The sequence below is a fragment of the Bacillus rossius genome, chromosome 3 (genome assembly GCF_032445375.1).
Source record: "Bacillus rossius redtenbacheri isolate Brsri chromosome 3, Brsri_v3, whole genome shotgun sequence".
Taxonomy (NCBI): domain Eukaryota; kingdom Metazoa; phylum Arthropoda; class Insecta; order Phasmatodea; family Bacillidae; genus Bacillus; species Bacillus rossius.
In genome coordinates, this window is record NC_086332.1 from 123,891,830 (window position 1) to 123,912,113 (window position 20,284).

Sequence of the window (20,284 nt, forward strand, 5' to 3'; positions counted from 1 at the left end):
AAAAATTTGATATCTCCTAAAGTATTTGGAATTTCTTATCTCCGCCGGGTTTAATTAATGTAAAGTTGAAGTTAAAGAGCATAGAATAAAAGTATTTTAAGAATTTTTGAATTTTTTTTTAACAAATATCACCCAACTATGAAAATTAAAAAATTTGATATCTCCTAAAGTATTTGGAATTTCTTATCTCCGCCGGGTTTAATGAAAAGAGGAAGTGAAAGAGCATATAGGGGCCTAATAAAAGTATTTTCAGATATTCAACCTGTTTTTTTTTTTTTTTTTCGCAAATACTGCTAGGTACTCTACATATTTACCAAATAATAGGCTGCATAGTTTTACATAATTGTTGAATCCAACTAATCAACTCTTTTCCATGGTTACAAGCAGAACTATAATTAAAAGTGTAAATTTTACATGGTTAAGAAAATCTCTCTCAACATTACAAAAATATTGCAGAACCCACTTAAAATCCAGCATTGATTAGAACCTGATCAGTTATTTCTGCCACATCATTTCTCCGGACATTACACAAAGCTTTCTGCAATGCACTTCTGACTTTGAAATATTGTGTTCGTCCTTCGAATAACTCCAAACATTTTATAAGTTTAAATTTGATGCTCATATCTTCTCTTGAAATTAACTCATCTATTTCGCCTTCCTTCACTGAAATGAGTCGGGCAAATTGTTTCCAAGCACTTCCGATTTCTTCACTAATAAGTTCGAATGCTTCTGGTGGTATTCGAGGACCATAGGCAGGAGCAGTCGGACCACTGCTCCACGCTCCATGACGTGGGTTGAACGAGTGAAGATTGTAGTCTGGCTGTGGTGGGATGGCTGCTAATTGTTTCACTGAGGCAAGTGTTTCAAGGCGGATGAATTTGTGGCCGTTTTGAAATTCGTCCCTTACACTGCTAGCAACGTATTTCCTAGAGCTATTTGCTTCATACGCTCTTACCTTTAACAGCAGTGACTTCAAATTTAACCTGCTAGTGATGTAGTACAATATTTCAATGTTATCTTCTGATAAGCAGAACCTTTTTTCTAACACAGTAATTAGATCTTTAAAAGTTCTTATTTTGCTAGTTACCCGATTTGAGTTGATTAGAAGCTGATACGCGATTTTAAACTCATCCAACTTGTTTGGTATGGAATCTGCATGGCAGACCACTTCGTCACGAATTTCTTCATAGCGAGTCATCATAAACACTGTCAGTCACTGCAATGACAAAAAGGCTTCTCGGTATTTTTTTAATTAATAACTATAACCCAACGGCAATTATATTTGCATAACTAGAAAAGACTAGGGCCAATAAATAATATTTCAGCAGCATCACCTCTAGTTACACCCACTCTATTGTTACACCCATAGAAGCGGTAAGGCATTAAACAGGTTGTCCAATGTAAAAGACAGGACGAGTTTCAGCGCTCCATGCGGAATCTCATTGAAGTAAAGCTTATGCGAAATCCACATTAAAGGCACAAATGAATACTATGTTTGCCAACCCCAACTGCAATAAGGAAAACAATGGGACTTCTTTCAGTATGTTGTGTAAAAGCTGAAGGATTATGGCATCATCAAAATGTCACTAGCACAGCGTTTGTGTGGCTTGGGTTTCCATCAAATATTTTGCATATATCGATAGTGTTATGCAGTAAGGGCCTTATCAACCAAATTTTCAATTTTGACATTTTGGTATCGTTTTTCAGGATTTTCCAAGCTGAATAGATTGACAGTAAGGGCGTTATCGTAGCCTCAATAACGTAAGAGATATGGAAAATTTAAAGGGCACTATCAACACAGTTTTATTTTGTCTATCGTGCAGTAAAGACCTTATCACCTTTGTTGAGGGCACTGTCAAAGTTTGTTTAGGAGGTATATTCCGTTTTATAAATAAAGATTCATTATTTATATTAGTTCTGTAGAAGTTGTTTAACACAGCCCATTTCTTTATCTTATTCTATGACTTTGAATGGCTTGTATACACAATATTGTTTGCTGTCATTTGCTGTAAATGAGATTGTGTTGTTGCAGAAATGTCCGACTTTAGTAGAGGTCGCTTATTAGTTAATCTTGTGTTAAATCAAGAAGATGAAAATAATTCGATAAGTAACACAGGTAATATTGTACAGTCAGTGTGTGATGATACCTCCAAGCCTGGTTTAGAGGTTAAGAAACGTCTTGCAAATGTGCCAATTAGCAATAGTGTTTTTGAAGGTGAGGGTTCTGTTTTAAATAGAGACAACCGAAATGTTGACGTTAATGTGGTACAATCTTCAGTGGTACTTACCAGCAACGATATAGATAATGCCGAGATAATATTTGATGGGTTTGTGACAGTAACGGACAGAAAAGATGAATACCATGATACTAATGTTTATAGTGTGTCCGAAAATACAAATGCCACAGCCGAAAATTATTTTGCAAGTAACATGCCAAGTGACAATATCACTGAAAAAGTATGTAATAGTGAATTGGTATTGAACGAACGTGTCGATGAAATGTGTACGTTTGGTAGTGAGCGTGGTGACACTGTGGTTGCAAATGAGAATGGAACATTAGATAACGAAGGCAACATCAGTGATTCTATAGGCGCACAAAATGGAGACAACGCATCAGATTCTGATGGAAATGCTAGTAATCACAATGACATGGAAAGTGAAATAGCTATTGGCAGAAAAAGGCAAAGTAAAGAAGAAAGGGGACGTGAGAGACGAAAAAGGCAACGAAACAGTGGTGAGCCCTATGCGAATGACAAAGGATTGTTTGTGAGTGGAAAAAACATGCAACCCAATCCCTGTTCTAAAGGAAAATGTCCCAATAAATGTTCAGAAAGCTTTACCGAAGATGAGAGACAACAGTTATTTCAACAGTATTGGAGTCTTCGCGACAGGAGTAAGCAAAGGGATTGGATACTGTCTTGTGCAGCTCAGGTACAAAATAAAAGGAGATGGACTTCTGACAAATCAAAGCAAAGGGAAACAAGGTGTTATTCTTTCCCATCTAAGGGAAGACGAATAAATGTTTGTTTGAAATTTTTCGTGAAAACATTGAACATCTCTGCAAAAACTGTGCGCTATACATGGGAAAACAAGACTGGCATAAGCAGAGCTAAACCAGATGAACGGGGCAAGAAAGAACCTGCAAACAAAACACCTACTACTATTACAAAAGACATACACACATTCATCCAGAAATTGCCAGCAGTGCCATCACACTACTGCCGTAGTTCTTCCACAAAAACCTACATACCAATTGAGTACAAGAGCCAAGAAAATGTGTATAGGCTTTATAAGAAAGACTGTCAGGAAAAAATGATCCCCTTTGCTAAAGCTGGGGTGTTCAAGAATGTTTGGAAGGAATTCTACAACATTGGAATACACATTCCGAAAAAGGACAAATGTGTTGTATGTTTGGCAGAAGAACAAGGACGTTTGGAACACAGTGGTATTTCTACTGAAAAGTTTGAAGACCACATTAAAGAAAAAGAGGCAACAAAAATGCATTTTACGAACGATCAGAAATTAAGTGGCACTGAAGGATTTTTATGTGCTAGTTTTGACTTGCAAAAGGTGTTAAACACACCACATGGTGACAACATGTTGCTATATTACAGTAGAAAGTATTCTGTATACAACTTTACTGTGTATGAAAACCATACCAGAAAGGTTTATTGCTATGTGTGGGGGGAAAGCGATGGCAACCGAGGTTGCAATGAAATAGCATCTATGCTCCACATGTACATAAACAAAGTCGACTTGGAAAAAAGTGTGAACACACTGTCACTCTACTGTGACAGTTGTCCGGGGCAAAACAAGAATCATGTTATATTGAGTATGATAGCTTATACTTTGCAAAATGCACCTACACTCACAAGCATAACAATAAATTACCTTCTCCCAGGACACACATATATGCCTGTAGATTCATTTCACGGTGTAATAGAACGCAGCACAAAGTGGTATGGGCTCCATCCGAATGGCCTACATGGATAGAAAATGCTAGAACATCACATGGACCATACACTGTGTATGTCATGAAGTACTCAGACTTCAAAGATTGGAAACCAATTGAAAAGAAGTTTTTCCCCACACAAAGGAAAGAACATACATCAGGAGACAAGATAAAGTTTCAGGAGATACATCAAGTGAAATTTATGAAGACGTTTGAAACAGTTGACATCAAATATTCATTCCAAGAAGGCAGCGAATCTCAAACTGTGACCATTGGCCCCCATAAAGGAAGAGGAAGACCACGACAAGAAGAAGACTGTGAGCTAAAGCAACTTCACAAGGCCAGACGTCCAATTTCAGCTGAGAAATATAAGGATTTGTGGCAATTGTGTGAACGCAACATTATACCGCAGCGGTGCTGGGATGAGTACCAGAAGATACCCTGGAAAGCTTCTGTAAGAGACTGTCTACCAGAGACCCATGAGGAAGATTCTGATGAGTAATTGTAATTAATTTTTTTTTTGTATTGTAAGATGTTAAGTCAATGTATACTTATGTGTATTAGCCTGAAATTTGTTTCAGTTGAAATGTTCATAATAATTGTATGTTTCTTGAGTGATTCAATATTGTAAAACAGATGATAGTTTAATTATGCAAATGTGAATGTTTTTAATCTATTTAATTAAAAGAACATTGTTTCATTGATAAAGGAATGTTGATATAAATTTAAGTGCCTGTTCTTAAAATTTCCAATATTCTAAATGTTATTGTTCTTAATTTTTTAGAAAATACAGTGGGGTAATTCATAAAATTTTAACAAAGTTAAAAAAAACCTTTCGTGCAGAAAGGGCCATGTAAAAAAATATTTTGGTCACTATCAACTATTCAAGGTAATCTTGCAAGCAGTAAGGGCTTTATCGACATTATATAGTTTGTTTCTATTATTTTTTTGACATTAGTAATTGTGTGTGGAATATGTCATGTCTTATAAAAATACAATACAATTAAATTTCATAATGAAATATTTTGAGATTTTTATCATAAAATTGTGATTTTTGAGGAAGTTTTTCTGTTCTGAATAAATTACATTTTGGTGATAGGGCCCTTACGGTACTGCATAACACCATCGATATGATGGGTTTTAAAATTTGTTGCATGTAATCAGTCAATCAAAATTATTATTCTTAATGCTGTCTGAATAATATCACTAGAGGAATGGTCCTAAAGTTTATTCCTATAAAGAGTAAAAAAGCCTTTTCTTGAAACTGCTTTATTGGGTATCAGTATCAACATTTTTGGTTAAAATCACTGGAAGTGGGGCAATGTTCCCATACAGCACACAATGTTTCAGTAACATGTCTGTGATATTGCAGTAACATTACTATGTTTCGAATAGATTACATTTCATCTGTCATGTTTCTGGAATATTTCATAAACATTTCATTGGACACATAGTACTCATGTCTATAAATGAAGTTTTAGATACATTTCAGCAAGATTCGTTTGGCAATATTACATTGTGGTTGATTCTGAAATGTATCTGAGACATTATATTGATACTTCCCATCATGCTTGTTAGCACTGAAGTTTAGAAATCTTTGTCTTTGTGTATTATTTCTTGTTTTGGTGCAGTATTTTGGTACTTGGATTTTTATATGTGGTGAATAAATTGTAAGTTTTAACATTATTTATTTCATGTTAGTTTACTTTTTGTTTGTTTTTACTTTCGCACTTAAGCAAGTACCGGTATAGAAACATTCTTTTATGCGTCTTCGAAATGTGTAAAGCTGTAGGTTAAGGAATGTCTTTTTTTGTCGGTATGCTTATTATGCTCAAACATTCCCGTGCCATATTTATATGTGCGCTGTTTTCAGTCTGATTTTTTAATTTATGTGATGCATTAACAGGATATTCGTGATTTAATAAAATTGCGAAAGCATCTAACAAGTTTTCTACTTACTGTAGCTATATATGGTCGTTGACTGTAGAACACGAATGCTAATGTTTGGGTTATTTATTATCTTTAGTTAAAAATCACACAAATATAGGCTTATAGGTTCCTAAATATTTTGGTTTTAATAGCATTTGATTAAACCAATTTATTTTATTCAGTTATCACCTTGGGGCTTTTATAATATACTTAAGTAAATATATTTCATAACCTATAATATGTTAAGGGTAATTAATGTTTATTTACTGTGCACAACACATAAATTAATTATGTTGTGTTTATTTTAATATAAATATTGAAGTGTTTAATTAAATAATTTACAATTCTACTGGTTAAGTAATTATTTTTATTATGTTATGTTCTGCACTCTGTAGTACTTACATCGTATGTTGTAGGCCTACGTATTACTATTAACGGAAATTTAATAAAGCCTGCTATTATATCTGGCTTGTCATAAATGTAATTTATTGTAAGTGAATGCACTAGGCCTACACATATAATTAGACAGCGGTTTCATTTTATTGGTGGGCTGGAATTGCAGCGCAAAATAATTGAAATAAATTTTGTCCTTTACCGCAGAGAAGGTACAAGTCTTCGAGTTGTGTTGTACTAAGCATAAGCATCATTGGTTTTTCTATTTAAATTAGTTTTTCTTATGCTAAATTATGGTAGTAACCAAGTATGTTTGATTTGGAGAGTTTGACAAAACCTAATTCCATCCATTATATGACAATAAAGGAAACACATTAAATGATGATTTATTAGATTACATGTGTATAGTTATGTAGTGGTAGCAATTTAAATAATGAAAATAAACATTAAATGTGCACTACACAGGATAATATTGAGAATCTGCTCAAAAAATTACTAGAAATTTTAGAGTATTGTTGCACAAAAACATGGGCTGAATTGTAATGATGTAACATCACAGGCACTGTTCACACAGACACTTATTAGGAAATCATTAGGATTTAAATTTAAGTTTTCTTTTAAAACTTTGCTTAAAATGTGTTATTATACAATGTCATGGGCCTCTTTGCATTAACCAGACACCATTAAATTGATTATTAGGAATGTAAATAGCATGTTAAGAAATTCCCAGTGAAGAAGTATTCCTGCTTAATAAGTTTGAAAAAAAAAATGCATAGGTTGCAATACCAATTTGTCCATTTTAAGATGCTTTCAGTTTTGAAATTTATCATTGGCATCAGAAACTTTTTTTTTCTGTTTGCATGGTAATTTAAAAATAAATAATGTAACAACTTAGTGTCTACATGTTATAAATCTCACATACATGTCATAATTGACCTGAAACAAGTTAAAAATAATTGTTTTTTCTTCTTTTTTTTTCAGCAAAAATCTCCAAGAACATCTGCATAGAGAGTCAGTTAAAAGTTTCATGTATTGTATATATTATTTTTATATATATATATATATATATAGTTTTTTTTTATTAAAGTCTACTTCTCAGACTACGTTGTTATTTGTTATTGAAAATACCCCTTTGCATCTTTGCCTCTATTGTTAAGTATTCAAATGGAAAGAACCTGGTTTGACCTGGTGTGGCTTTCTGATTATGGTTATATATGGTTCTTAACTTACTTCAGGTGCATTCTTGGCTGGTTTCATAACATAGATCATAGAAGTTACAATCCAAAACCCTATTGTCTGTTTGAATAAGTTTCTCTATCTCTAATGACTTCATTGTTGACGAGTTAGGCCAAACTAGCTACCTTCTATTTTGTACAAAGTATAACTCGCCATTCATATTATTTTAAAATTTTGTACTGCATATTACAAAATTATTTATATTATTTGTTTACAATAAATTTGTGATCTCATTTGAATATAGTTTGTGTGGAAGTACTGTTGTGTTAATATTATTTTGTGTATTTACTTTGAAAATTTGGATTTTAGAGACCCTATATACTATTGCCATATTGTATTTGTTGTTTTATCCTTAGGCTATTTAGTCAATTTGGTAGTATTAAAATACAAATATAAAACCTAGCTTAATCCACGAACTTTAGGTAGATTAACATGCTATCTATAGAAAAAATTAAGGAAACCAGATTTTTTATGGACTGCCACTATTGTATCTTCAGCAAGTCACTGGCCACTCAATGTTAGGGAAGCTGGATCAATTTGAGCTCTTGTCTGATACAATAAGTCTTTCAATTAGGGAAAGTGACATTGCAATGTTAAAGAGTATTTCTCATTGCACATTTGTTTCATTCCCATTTATATTCCACTACTACACCACCATCTCACTTAATTTAGGCTGGTCAGACAAGTTTTTTGTTTAGTGAGGACAGCCGATTCTAGTCCAGTCTCATTTATGTTGAGCTTGTGTGAAATGGAAAACAATATGTCGATTATAAAGCTATATGATGAAATTGTATTAAGACTGCATTGTTTCATATTTAGACCCTCTGTAAATTAGTATATGTGTGTTTAAGAAGAAAAAGACATTAATTATAACATAAAATTGTTACATGTCTTTTGAGGGTTTTCAAGCGCACATTTTTTTCTTGCAAATGTCCAAAAAACAAGCACCAGCCATATATACTTACTATAGCATTAAATAAGGAGAAAAGTACATCACAATACGAGCACAGGTCAAGTCTCATTGCTGTTCATTATGTTAATACCGGTTTCCTGTGCAACATACAAGTAGGAATTTTCTATTATAATATGTTAGTGTATTGTATATAGGTATATTATTTTTTTATTTCTATAACATTTGTTTGAGGTTGAATGCAATTTTTTTTCTTGTGTGTATCAAGTATTTTAAGTTAATGTAATACCACATGATAGTAGGTGTATTTGGTTCATATGGGGACAGGGGAGGGGGGAGGGGGATTCGGGGATTCGAGGCGGCCATCTTGGATGACGTCACTTCCAGCGGCCATCTTGGATGACGTCACTTCCGGCGGCCATCTTGGATTACTTCACTTCCGTCGGCCATCTTAGATTGCGTCACTTCCGGCGGCCATCTTAGATTGCGTCCCTTCCTGCGACCATCTTGGATTACGTCACTTCCGGCGACCATCTTGGATTACATCAAGTCCGGTGGCCATTTTGTTTTCTACAACATTCCTCTATTTTGAGTTTCGTCCGCCATCTTGAAAATCTTTATTTATTATCCGATTTTAATGAAAAAAAATTTAAATTTTAAAAAATTAAATAATCAAAATTTTAAAATAAAATTAAAAAAATATTATTTAATAAAATTTTAATTAAAAACCTACGTATCGAACACCCCACTCCTCTAAATTACAAGTACATCATCTAGCACCCCCACCTCTCTGTTACAATGGCATCGTCATCGAACACCCCACTCATTCATGTTACAATTTTTCATTACATCCACCATCTTGGAAAATCATAATTATTAACTTAGAAAATCAGGAAAAAAAATATACCATCGTTGTCTGCTGGAGGGACCATCTTATTTAGTGGAGACTGCCATCTTGATTTCATCTGATGGATGTCGTCATCGGCTGTAGGTTTATAAAGTATGTTAGTGTATGTAAGGTCGAGTTACAATTCTCTACCAACATTGTTATGAACCTTATAGACCAAAATCCACAGAATCCACAAAATCCACAAAATCCACAGTCATTTTGTTGTTGTAACCGACAGTTTTTTCTTAAAGTCTTATCACTTATAGGTTTTAACTAAAATATATGTTATCAATACTATCGTTGTGGATGCGTTAGTTAAAGTAATGATAATTTAAAAAAAACATTTATTACTCCATCTTAGCTGGCCAAAAAATTTTCAGAGTCCTAACTCACAAGTAATAATCTCTTCTCATGTTTGCATACACGTGTTTTAAAGCTGCATGGAAGCAGATATTTTTAATGTCTGCGTTCAATTTCACTTTTATAAACAAGTTCATGTTTGCGTACATGTGTTTAAAAGCTGCATGGAAGCAGATATTTTTAATGTCTGCGTTCAATTTCACTTTTATAAACAAGTTCATGTTTGCGTACTCGTGTTTTAAAGCTGCACGGAAGCAGATATTTGTAATGTCTGCGTTCAATTTCACTTTTATAAACAAGTTCATGTTTGCGTACTCGTGTTTTAAAAGCTGCATGGAAGCAGATATTTTAATGTTTGTGTATAATTACATTTCACCATTCTGTAAGACATTTATAAGTATCAGTACCTCGTGGGATATAGGTTCTATATTAAAAATAATAAACAATATGTAGGTAAAATTGTATTTATTAAATTAAGAACATATTTTACACAACAAAAATGGAGCAAAAACAAAAACTACACATAAAAAAACTGAAACTTTACAACAAAAATGGAAACTATAAATCAAAAACATAAACTGTACAGCAAAAACAGAAAAACTATACAACAAATGGAAACAACTACCAAACTGCCAAACTATTTAAATCAAAAACTATTTACAGAAAAAAAATTATTCGCCGCCTCCAACATATCCGTGGGGTACTGTGTGGATACCATCTTCGCAGATCAGCCGTTTGTCGTCCTCCCACGTTATGGCCAGCTTATTGCTGTACTCAGTATAGAGTATGTGCTGATGGGAGCGAATTGCTCTAACGCCTGCCCTCATTGTGCGGTGGTCTTGCAGGGCTTCCAGGTAGTCATCGAATGTTATGTGGTTTTTGACCACACATCGCTGGATGCCCTTGGCCTTTTTCTCGCTCTTACCACCACACCTGTAGGCGTAGAGTTTGGCCCGTAGGCTTACAAACTCCTCCATCACTTCTCCCCCACATTCATCTTTGAATTTACCGACAACTTTCTTGTTGATGGGGGAGAAGCATGGGTGGTCGGAAGGGTAGCAGCTGGTGTCGAATTTAGCCATCAGTGTAGGGTCGGCTTTGAGGTCTGAGTAAAAGTCTGTTGTCTGGATCTCATACACAAAACTGTCTGTATCCATATACATCAGGTGAATATTGTCATGGTAACGGGGTTTCATGGTATTGTAGTGGAAGTCGTACATGAGAGTCTTTGAAAGATCTAGTACGGCCAGTCCGGCATAGATCGGCTTGTCGAAAATGATGGTCTCGTGATTAAGGTGGACTAGAGACAAATTCGGTTCGTACATTGTACGGTCCTTGAAGGACGGACGACACACCAACTTCTTGAACCTCTTCTCAGAGCACACCAACTCCATTTTGAGCCTCCGCCTTTTATTTTCCATCAGTTTACCAAATGTCGAGTTCACAGCGAGCTTAAAGAACTCCTTCTCGAACTCGTTGGCTGCTGCTTTCCGCTTGTTGGTATTCAGCCGAATATAGGGCTCCAACCATGCCGACTGCTCAAACTGCAGGACTCGATGTATCTTAGTCACTCTCAGCCCATGAGATACCGCTTGCTGGAGGTTTTTGTAGTGGACAATGTAGTGCTCTTTATTTTCAAGTGTTGTCATCAACTTTGATTGATTTGAGCCGGGCGGACACTGATTTATGGGGAGAAATGGCAGGTCTTTATGACTTTCATGGAGCTCGGGAGGGTACTCCACATCACACTCAATAATGTAGCCTGTAGGAGAATCATCTGGGACAGACACGACATCAATTGATGTGTCTGCCCATTGGAAATGCCGAATTGGAAGCGGCAGAGACATCGCCCACCCGTACAAATTATTTGCATCAATGTACTCCAGGAATGTGGATGGCTTGGATGCATCATATGTCTCAGGTATGTAGGAGTTATTGGCTACGCAATGACGTTTAATGCTTTGCGCTACTCCCCCCCTAATACCAGCCTCCACAAACATGTACATATCATAATCGGTAAGAAGCTCTAGCTGTACGCCTGTGGTTCGAAGCATCGCATCGAAAGCGAACCCTGGACAAGAAACATAGTGAGACGGATCTAGGCTGTATGTCTCCAAACATATGGAACGGAAATTCTCGAATACATCCGCCAAAATCAGGACATCTGTCTTTAGATACAAGTCAGCGTACTCCCCCAAAGTAGCACACTGAAACTTGTCCCAGACTTTCACTGCATGAGCGTACTCCATCTCTGAAATCATGGAATCAGTCAGACTATTGTAGAAATCATCGATGGATGGAAGACGAGTATCATCTAGTCGAGCAAAAGAATCCACAAAATCCTACGGGAAGACACCCTTGCGGGTAACCAACTCCAACTCATCAGGCGCGAAAAACTCAGTAGTACTTATAAACTTGTCTGCAGGCAAGAACTCAGCGAGCGAAGCAAGACCCCGACTCATAAAACGGAATGTATCGACAAACTGAATGCTGAACTTATCATGTAACTTCTTGGAAAAAGTTATCAGCTTCTCCTCTGAATTCGGAATGATGAAGATGTCTTTACTATCATACCCCAACTTCCTGATAATGAAGTTCTGATCGTATGCCAGGTTGTGGAAGAACACAATCAACTTTTTCGGTCTGCGCCTGAGAAGGTTGCAGTCATTACATGCAGGCCCAATAAATTCGCCGGTGAAGTGATTGTGGTCACGAACTTTCTTTACAGTTCCTCCGAACTTTCCTCCACAGTAGCAACAACACCTTGCTTGCAGAAAAGCAGTGTTTTGTGCATGTGTGAGCGGAGTCATAGGAACAGACGTAGAAAATATTTTCTGTACGTCATGTCCAATCTCCACAATGCGGGATATGAACTTATCCTCTGCGTCACAACCGCGATACAATTCAGGCTCTGATGGAAGTGCTGAAGTGAGGTGTGCAGGAATGATGGTATTATCAGCTTTCACGTAAATACAGTAGCTGTATGCTTTATGCTTTTGGTACTGCAGCGTGTATGACTCGTCAGTATTCGGGTGACATGTATGGATTTTCTCTAGAATAGCTTCAAAGTCGCAATATACCACGATGGGCATCTTATCACTGTGATGGAAGTTTTTGAACTTCAGAACAGGTGGCTGGCCGTTTTGATCGGGCGATGGCATCTCCATCCTAACAGCAGCATGCTGTTTGCAGAGCTCACGGTGTTTTTCCAAACACTGAAGACCAGTGAGCCCGCTAACCCTACCCCGATCATCGTAATGCTTGAAGCATCTTTTACAAACATGAATAGCATCATGATGTGTAGTGATTTGGGACCGAACCAGAGCAGAAAAATTAGTGATGTAGGTGAAATGGGATGAATCGTCATTGACCAAGAGCAGAAGATCGAAATGATGTTCTTTTTCTTCAGGAGCGACTCGTGCAGGAACAACATTCAGATTCTCGTCGATACTGTAGATGTTGATGGAGACTCCGGGGTTCTGTTTTTCAAACAGTGGTATTTGCTTGATTGGAGTAGGGAAGTCAGTGTTGTTGAAGTTGAACTTCCCCTCCAAGTCATGGTAGCGCTGGTTGACACGTTCAGGATGCTCACCTTCCACGTACTTCACAAGAATCGACCACTTAAAGCACATGTGGTCTTCGAGGTTTTGCGGATTTATCACTGCGTATTTGTCTTTGATGGAAGTAGGTAATTCGATGTAGGAGCTGGCACGGAGTGGATCGAGCTTGTTGATTCTCAACTGTAGTCGCTTAACGGCCGACAAAGTCCATCCGGACCCCTTACCCATGTAGTCTTCCTCCTCCTTGCAGATCTTAGAGATGGACTCGGTAACTGCCTCCTCCACCTCATGAACTGCGTAGAGGGGGACATTCATGGTTTTGAAGGCCCTCTTGTCTTCACAGGCATCTACGGGTTTTTTGTAGGCGCACTCGAGCACGATATTGAATTTGAGAGGTCCGTTCTCTTCAATCTCCTCCACAAGTTGGTTGATTATTTTGTTCTTGATGGAGTCCAGGTACGTACAAATATCCTTGGCAGAACTTGACGTATTTTCTGCCACGTACGTCTTCAAGTTACCCTTGAAACCCACTTCGGCGGTGATGAAGCCGTGGGTATTGGCCAAACCAGTCCCGGTCACCACCTTTGTTCGGCTGGTCGAAGGCTTGGGCGTAACTGCAGGCTTAACTGCTACCATCCTCTGCTTCTTTGTTGGAGGCGGAGCAGGCCCCTTGCATACCTTGATGTGGGCTTTTAACTTATCAGCCCTGGCGAACTCCTTAGCACAGTTGTCGCAGGTATGTGATATGCGGTTTGGGTTAAGACCGCAAGCCGACTTCTCATGGCGTCTTGCAAAATCAGCACGGGCGAAGGCCTTGTAGCAGAAGCTACACCGCATGCCTGATGTCGTAGCGACAGCTCCAGCACATGATGCAAGGTGCTGCTGCATCTTATCGCTGCGTGCGACCATCTTTCCACATAGGTGGCACTGTTGGTGGTCATGATGCTGGTTCTCAGCACACTGACGCTCGTGCCGGTAGCGGTTGTGGCCTGCCGTGAATGTAGCAGAGCAGAAACGGCATTTCTGAACGGTAGACGCCATCATCACGACACTCGGTAGACTGGTCTCAACGTACGGAACACACAACGGTAGCTCGACGCACGGAGAACTATAACAAAAGAATTAAGAATACAATGTAGCTAGATGTTAACACGAAAAAGTTGCAAACATAACCTCAAAACTCTATCCCTCAAGCTTATTAACCTAAACTGATAGCAATGTAACTAAATAAAAAAGTTACAAACATAACCTTAAAGCTCTAGCACTCAAGCTTACTAACCTAAACTACTAGTAATGTTACTAAATAAAAAAAGTTGCAAACATAACCTCAAAGCTATTCCTTCATGTACAATCCTAAAAATGGTAGAATATTTAAAGTACCTACTCATAAAAGTTAAAGCTGAAAAAGTATTCAATGTTAACTCAAAATGATTGATTACATAACCTCAAAACTACAATAATGCACAACTCAAAAATGCTAGAATATTTAAAGTACTGTTAAAAGTTTAAGCTAAACAATTCCTGGTTACCCATACATAAGTGTACAGAGAAAAAACTAGCTATCAGATAACCTACGAAAAAGCTGAGAAACATAAAAATATTAACGAAACATGTAGCATACCTCAGAAAACGATGAAGTGGAGCTGCAGAAGATGATGTATCGGTGGCTGTAGGAATCGTGGTAGCAGCGAAACTCACACACGAACTAGCTCACTCAAACTCCAAGAACACAATGAAGCTCCGACAGTTAATCCTGGCCTTTTATAGCCTCGGACCTGCCTGTTCTTGGAAAAACATTAGGAACAGAGTATTTCTGTTGTATCCACCAATAGGAATGTAGTACATGGAAGTACCATTGTCTTCGGAAAAACCCAGCATGACTCATGTGCATGTCGTAGCAGGTCTGTGAGTGGTGGTGGTAGAAATGTAACCTGACAGCCAAACATGGGAAACCACACTCGGGTAAAACCACGAATGACCTAGGTGATTAGAGATTAGGGCGCGAGGCACTGCCTGCATCGTGACTCATCACTCAGGAATGTCATCTCACAGTGTCCAGGGGACCCAAACAATAGACTTGACCGTGCATGTCACAACTGGTACATTAGTCCGCGACTTTGTGGCGCCATGAGGCGCTCATGAATGTCTGAGCCTGCCACCAACAGCTCGTCAAAGTGTCATCACGAAGCACTCGAGCTGCAGTCATGACGCGCATGCTACAACAGGCCCGTTAGTCACCGACTTCGTGGCGCCAATCTGACACTCGGGTAGACAGGTAGCTAAATGGTAATACTAGTAATGCAAGGAAATAAAAAAAATCGGGTATGTTTAATACATTTATTAAAAGTAAGAACACATTACAAAACTAAAACATTAACAATTTATTCTACATTTATTATGACCAACATTCGTTTATAAATATTTAGCATTTCATTGCGAACAATCAGTTGAACATCCACAGAATGACACATTTTGCTGATGTTCCAGGAACAAACCCTTTTCACAAACATTTAAGGAGACTTACCTTAAGCTTTCTTTTCATTGGTCAAATAAAACATCTCCCTCTCTTCCCCTTTTACAATGATGCTGCTTCACCATTACGCTAAAATTCTGTAAGACCAAAAAAAAAATATACTTCCCTTAAACCTTACGGTAGAAATTTCATCCTAGGATGCTGTTACTGCATCTAGAAATTAAAAATTATATTATCTCATACAGGTTTTATTTACATGTTAGGCTTAACCATCCTACCACACACACACACACACACATGCGTGCGCATGCGTGCACTGAGATGAAATACATACTTGCCCAAATAATGTACTTTTATTTACAAAGGCAACATATTAAAACACATAATATTTAAATTTTGTGTAGATTGGATGGTACCAGAAACCATACTACAAAACGAGCGGACAACACTTGATTCTTTACTATGATTGGGCTGACGGATTGCCTCTGGAATGCCCTTGTTACCTTCAACGACTCAGAATTAATACTTTTATCCATCAAAAAACAGCAACAGTTTAACTAAGCAAACACACACCCCACACCCCTCAAAAAATTGTTATTACACAAGGCATTATTTACATGGTAGGAGACCGCACATACGAAGTGCGAAGCTTCAGGTTAGAAATATTGATTAAAATAACTACTAAAGATGCTAATTTGTTTATGAAAAAATTGCACATGAAATACAGACACTTGCTTATTTACACACACATACATACATACATACATACATACACCCTGCATGGCTTCAGAAGTAAGTACGATATTTTGAAAACCACTCAAGACTTACATCTGTTTATGAAAAGGAGCTAAATATTAAAAAAAATTCAAAGTTAATTTTAGAGATGAAATATCATGTGCAAGTCCTTGCATGCGAGAAGATTTTATTACGCAATTATCTTCATTTTCCCCAAACCATAGGTCTGATGTCTGGATACCACACAAATCCCACACCTAACATATGCAATACGAGATGACTGCACGCCAGTCCAAGCCCCTGCGCTTAGAGATGAATCTGCACTAGAAGCGTTAGCAAGCATTGCAATTATCTCGCTTCACTAATGCAGATTCACCTCTGACTAGGTAGACCTCCTGAAACAGTAAACATAGGACGGTGAAACACATTAAAATAATGCATTTCAAAATAATTGAATAATATAAAACACTGCATATTTCACGAAAATCACCACGCAATTGACAGCCCTTTCAGTCACAATTCTGCGAATGCTATCACAGAATGCTAGATTTAGAAAGAAAGGATCATTCATTCCTTCATTATGGAACAAAGTAATACATCACATGAAGAGAAACAAAAAAGGCACACACTTCGTTCTTAGACTCGTGCCGCCTCCTTGACAGAGAGAAAAGATTGTACACATAAAATAGTATATATTTCATTTCCAGCGATGAAGCTGTACTAATATCACCTTGACAAGCTTAGATGATCTAGGGAGAGATAAAGTAAATATATTAACAAAAAAAGTCGACTAAAATTCATTTACAAACAAAATACTTAACATTCCTTCGATTACATATTTTTCTCAATTTAATAAATGAGAGAACACAAACATTTGCTTAAATCACTATTTATCAATTTTAAACTCTCTTGTACATCAGGAAAAAATATATTGTATCATTCATTATTAGTTGTAATGTAAAAAATGCAAAACAGTTTCTTTGTGGGATGTGGAATGCTCACTCACGATCGAAAAAAAGAGGGGCTTCGCTGTAACTCAAGGGGAGGGGGGGAAACCATCTTGAAAGTTGAAGTTTCTCATATATTTGGATGTATAGTAATCAAGTAAGTAATAACATTTGGTGGTATAATATCCGTCTGATTAAAGTTTATTTGCTAACATGAATTCACAAATTAAACGAATCTCTGAGTACATTTGCTTATCTTTTTAAAAAACAAATGCACAGATTGATTGTTTTATCATGAATAACCAGGAGCACACTAAAAAAACAAACGAAATTCTCGCCAATAATAACCAACAGCACACAAACAATAAAAAAAAAACCATGTGTCAGTAATAACATGCAGCATGCGGAGAAAATCACCAAAATATTGTCAAGAATAACCATCAGTACATGTAGAATACCAATAAAGTCTTGACATGAAAAAGGCTGAAGTGCACGGAGAAAATCATCAAATGCTCGTCAGGTAAAAAAAGCAGAAGCACATGAAAAAAAACCAACAATATTATAACACAGTAATGTTGAAGCACACGTAGAAATCTATCGAAATTTCATGTGAAAAAATAGGAGCACTCAGAGAAAACTATCAGGGAGAAGATTAAAAACTCATAAATTATCAATTTTTTTAAAAAAGTTCAATTTAAATCCTGCCCAAACTCTCATGTTGCTTAAGCAAAGAGTAAACAAGTCAGCTTGTGAACTCTTTGCTTAAGCAACATGAGAGTTCTAGCACAAGTCAACTTGTGAACTCTTTGCTTAAGCAACATGAGAGTTCTGGCACAATTCGGCTTGTGAACTCTTTGCTTAAGCAACATGAGAGTTCTAGCAGGATTTAAATTGAACTTTTTTAAAAAAATTGATAATTTATGAGTTTTTAATCTTCTCCCTGATAGTTTTTTCTGAGTGCTCCTATTTTTTCACATGAAATTTCGATAGATTTCTACGTGTGCTTCAACATTACTGTGTTATAATATTGTTGGTTTTTTTTCATGTGCTTCTGCTTTTTTTACCTGACGAGCATTTGATGATTTTCTCCGTGCACTTCAGCCTTTTTCATGTCAAGACTTTATTGGTATTCTACATGTACTGATGGTTATTCTTGACAATATTTTGGTGATTTTCTCCGCATGCTGCATGTTATTACTGACACATGGTTTTTTTTTTATTGTTTGTGTGCTGTTGGTTATTATTGGCGAGAATTTCGTTTGTTTTTTTAGTGTGCTCCTGGTTATTCATGATAAAACAATCAATCTGTGCATTTGTTTTTTAAAAAGATAAGCAAATGTACTCAGAGATTCGTTTAATTTGTGAATTCATGTTAGCAAATAAACTTTAATCAGACGGATATTATACCACCAAATGTTATTACTTACTTGATTGCTATACATCCAAATATATGAGAAACTTCAACTTTCAAGATGGTTTCCCCCCCTCCCCTTGAGTTACAGCGAAGCCCCTCTTTTTTTCGGTCGTGAGTGAGCATTCCACATCCCACAAAGAAACTGTTTTGCATTTTTTACATTACAACTAATAATGAATGATACAATATATTTTTTCCTGATGTACAAGAGAGTTTAAAATTGATAAATAGTGATTTAAGCAAATGTTTGTGTTCTCTCATTTATTAAATTGAGAAAAATATGTAATCGAAGGAATGTTAAGTATTTTGTTTGTAAATGAATTTTAGTCGACTTTTTTTGTTAATATATTTACTTTATCTCTCCCTAGATCATCTAAGCTTGTCAAGGTGATATTAGTACAGCTTCATCGCTGGAAATGAAATATATACTATTTTATGTGTACAATCTTTTCTCTCTGTCAAGGAGGCGGCACGAGTCTAAGAACGAAGTGTGTGCCTTTTTTTTTCTCTTCATGTGATGTATTACTTTGTTCCATAATGAAGGAATGAATGATCCTTTCTTTCTAAATCTAGCATTCTGTGATAGCATTCGCAGAATTGTGACTGAAAGGGCTGTCAATTGCGTGGTGATTTTCGTGAAATATGCAGTGTTTTATATTATTCAATTATTTTGAAATGCATTATTTTAATGTGTTTCACCGTCCTATGTTTACTGTTTCAGGAGGTCTACCTAGTCAGAGGTGAATCTGCATTAGTGAAGCGAGATAATTGCAATGCTTGCTAACGCTTCTAGTGCAGATTCGTCTCTAAGCGCAGGGGCTTGGACTGGCGTGCAGTCATCTCGTATTGCATATGTTAGGTGTGGGATTTGTGTGGTATCCAGACATCAGACCTATGGTTTGGGGAAAATGAAGATAATTGCGTAATAAAATCTTCTCGCATGCAAGGACTTGCACATGATATTTCATCTCTAAAATTAACTTTGAATTTTTTTTAATATTTAGCTCCTTTTCATAAACAGATGTAAGTCTTGAGTGGTTTTCAAAATATCGTACTTACTTCTGAAGCCATGCAGGGTGTATGTATGTATGTATGTATGTATGTGTGTGTAAATAAGCAAGTGTCTGTATTTCATGTGCAATTTTTTCATAAACAAATTAGCATCTTTAGTAGTTATTTTAATCAATATTTCTAACCTGAAGCTTCGCACTTCGTATGTGCGGTCTCCTACCATGTAAATAATGCCTTGTGTAATAACAATTTTTTGAGGGGTGTGGGGTGTGTGTTTGCTTAGTTAAACTGTTGCTGTTTTTTGATGGATAAAAGTATTAATTCTGAGTCGTTGAAGGTAACAAGGGCATTCCAGAGGCAATCCGTCAGCCCAATCATAGTAAAGAATCAAGTGTTGTCCGCTCGTTTTGTAGTATGGTTTCTGGTACCATCCAATCTACACAAAATTTAAATATTATGTGTTTTAATATGTTGC

At 36.6% G+C, this 20,284-nt stretch overlaps 1 protein-coding gene across 1 annotated transcript; it reads right to left on the reverse strand.

The window, feature by feature from the left end:
* Positions 1-367: 367 nt before the first annotated feature.
* LOC134531222 (fas-associated death domain protein) lies at positions 368-1,301 on the reverse strand. The gene has a single exon (XM_063366894.1). The coding sequence runs from the start codon at positions 1,199-1,201 to the stop codon at positions 464-466; it is 738 nt and encodes a 245-aa protein (XP_063222964.1). The 5' UTR covers positions 1,202-1,301; the 3' UTR covers positions 368-463.
* Positions 1,302-20,284: the final 18,983 nt, after the last annotated feature.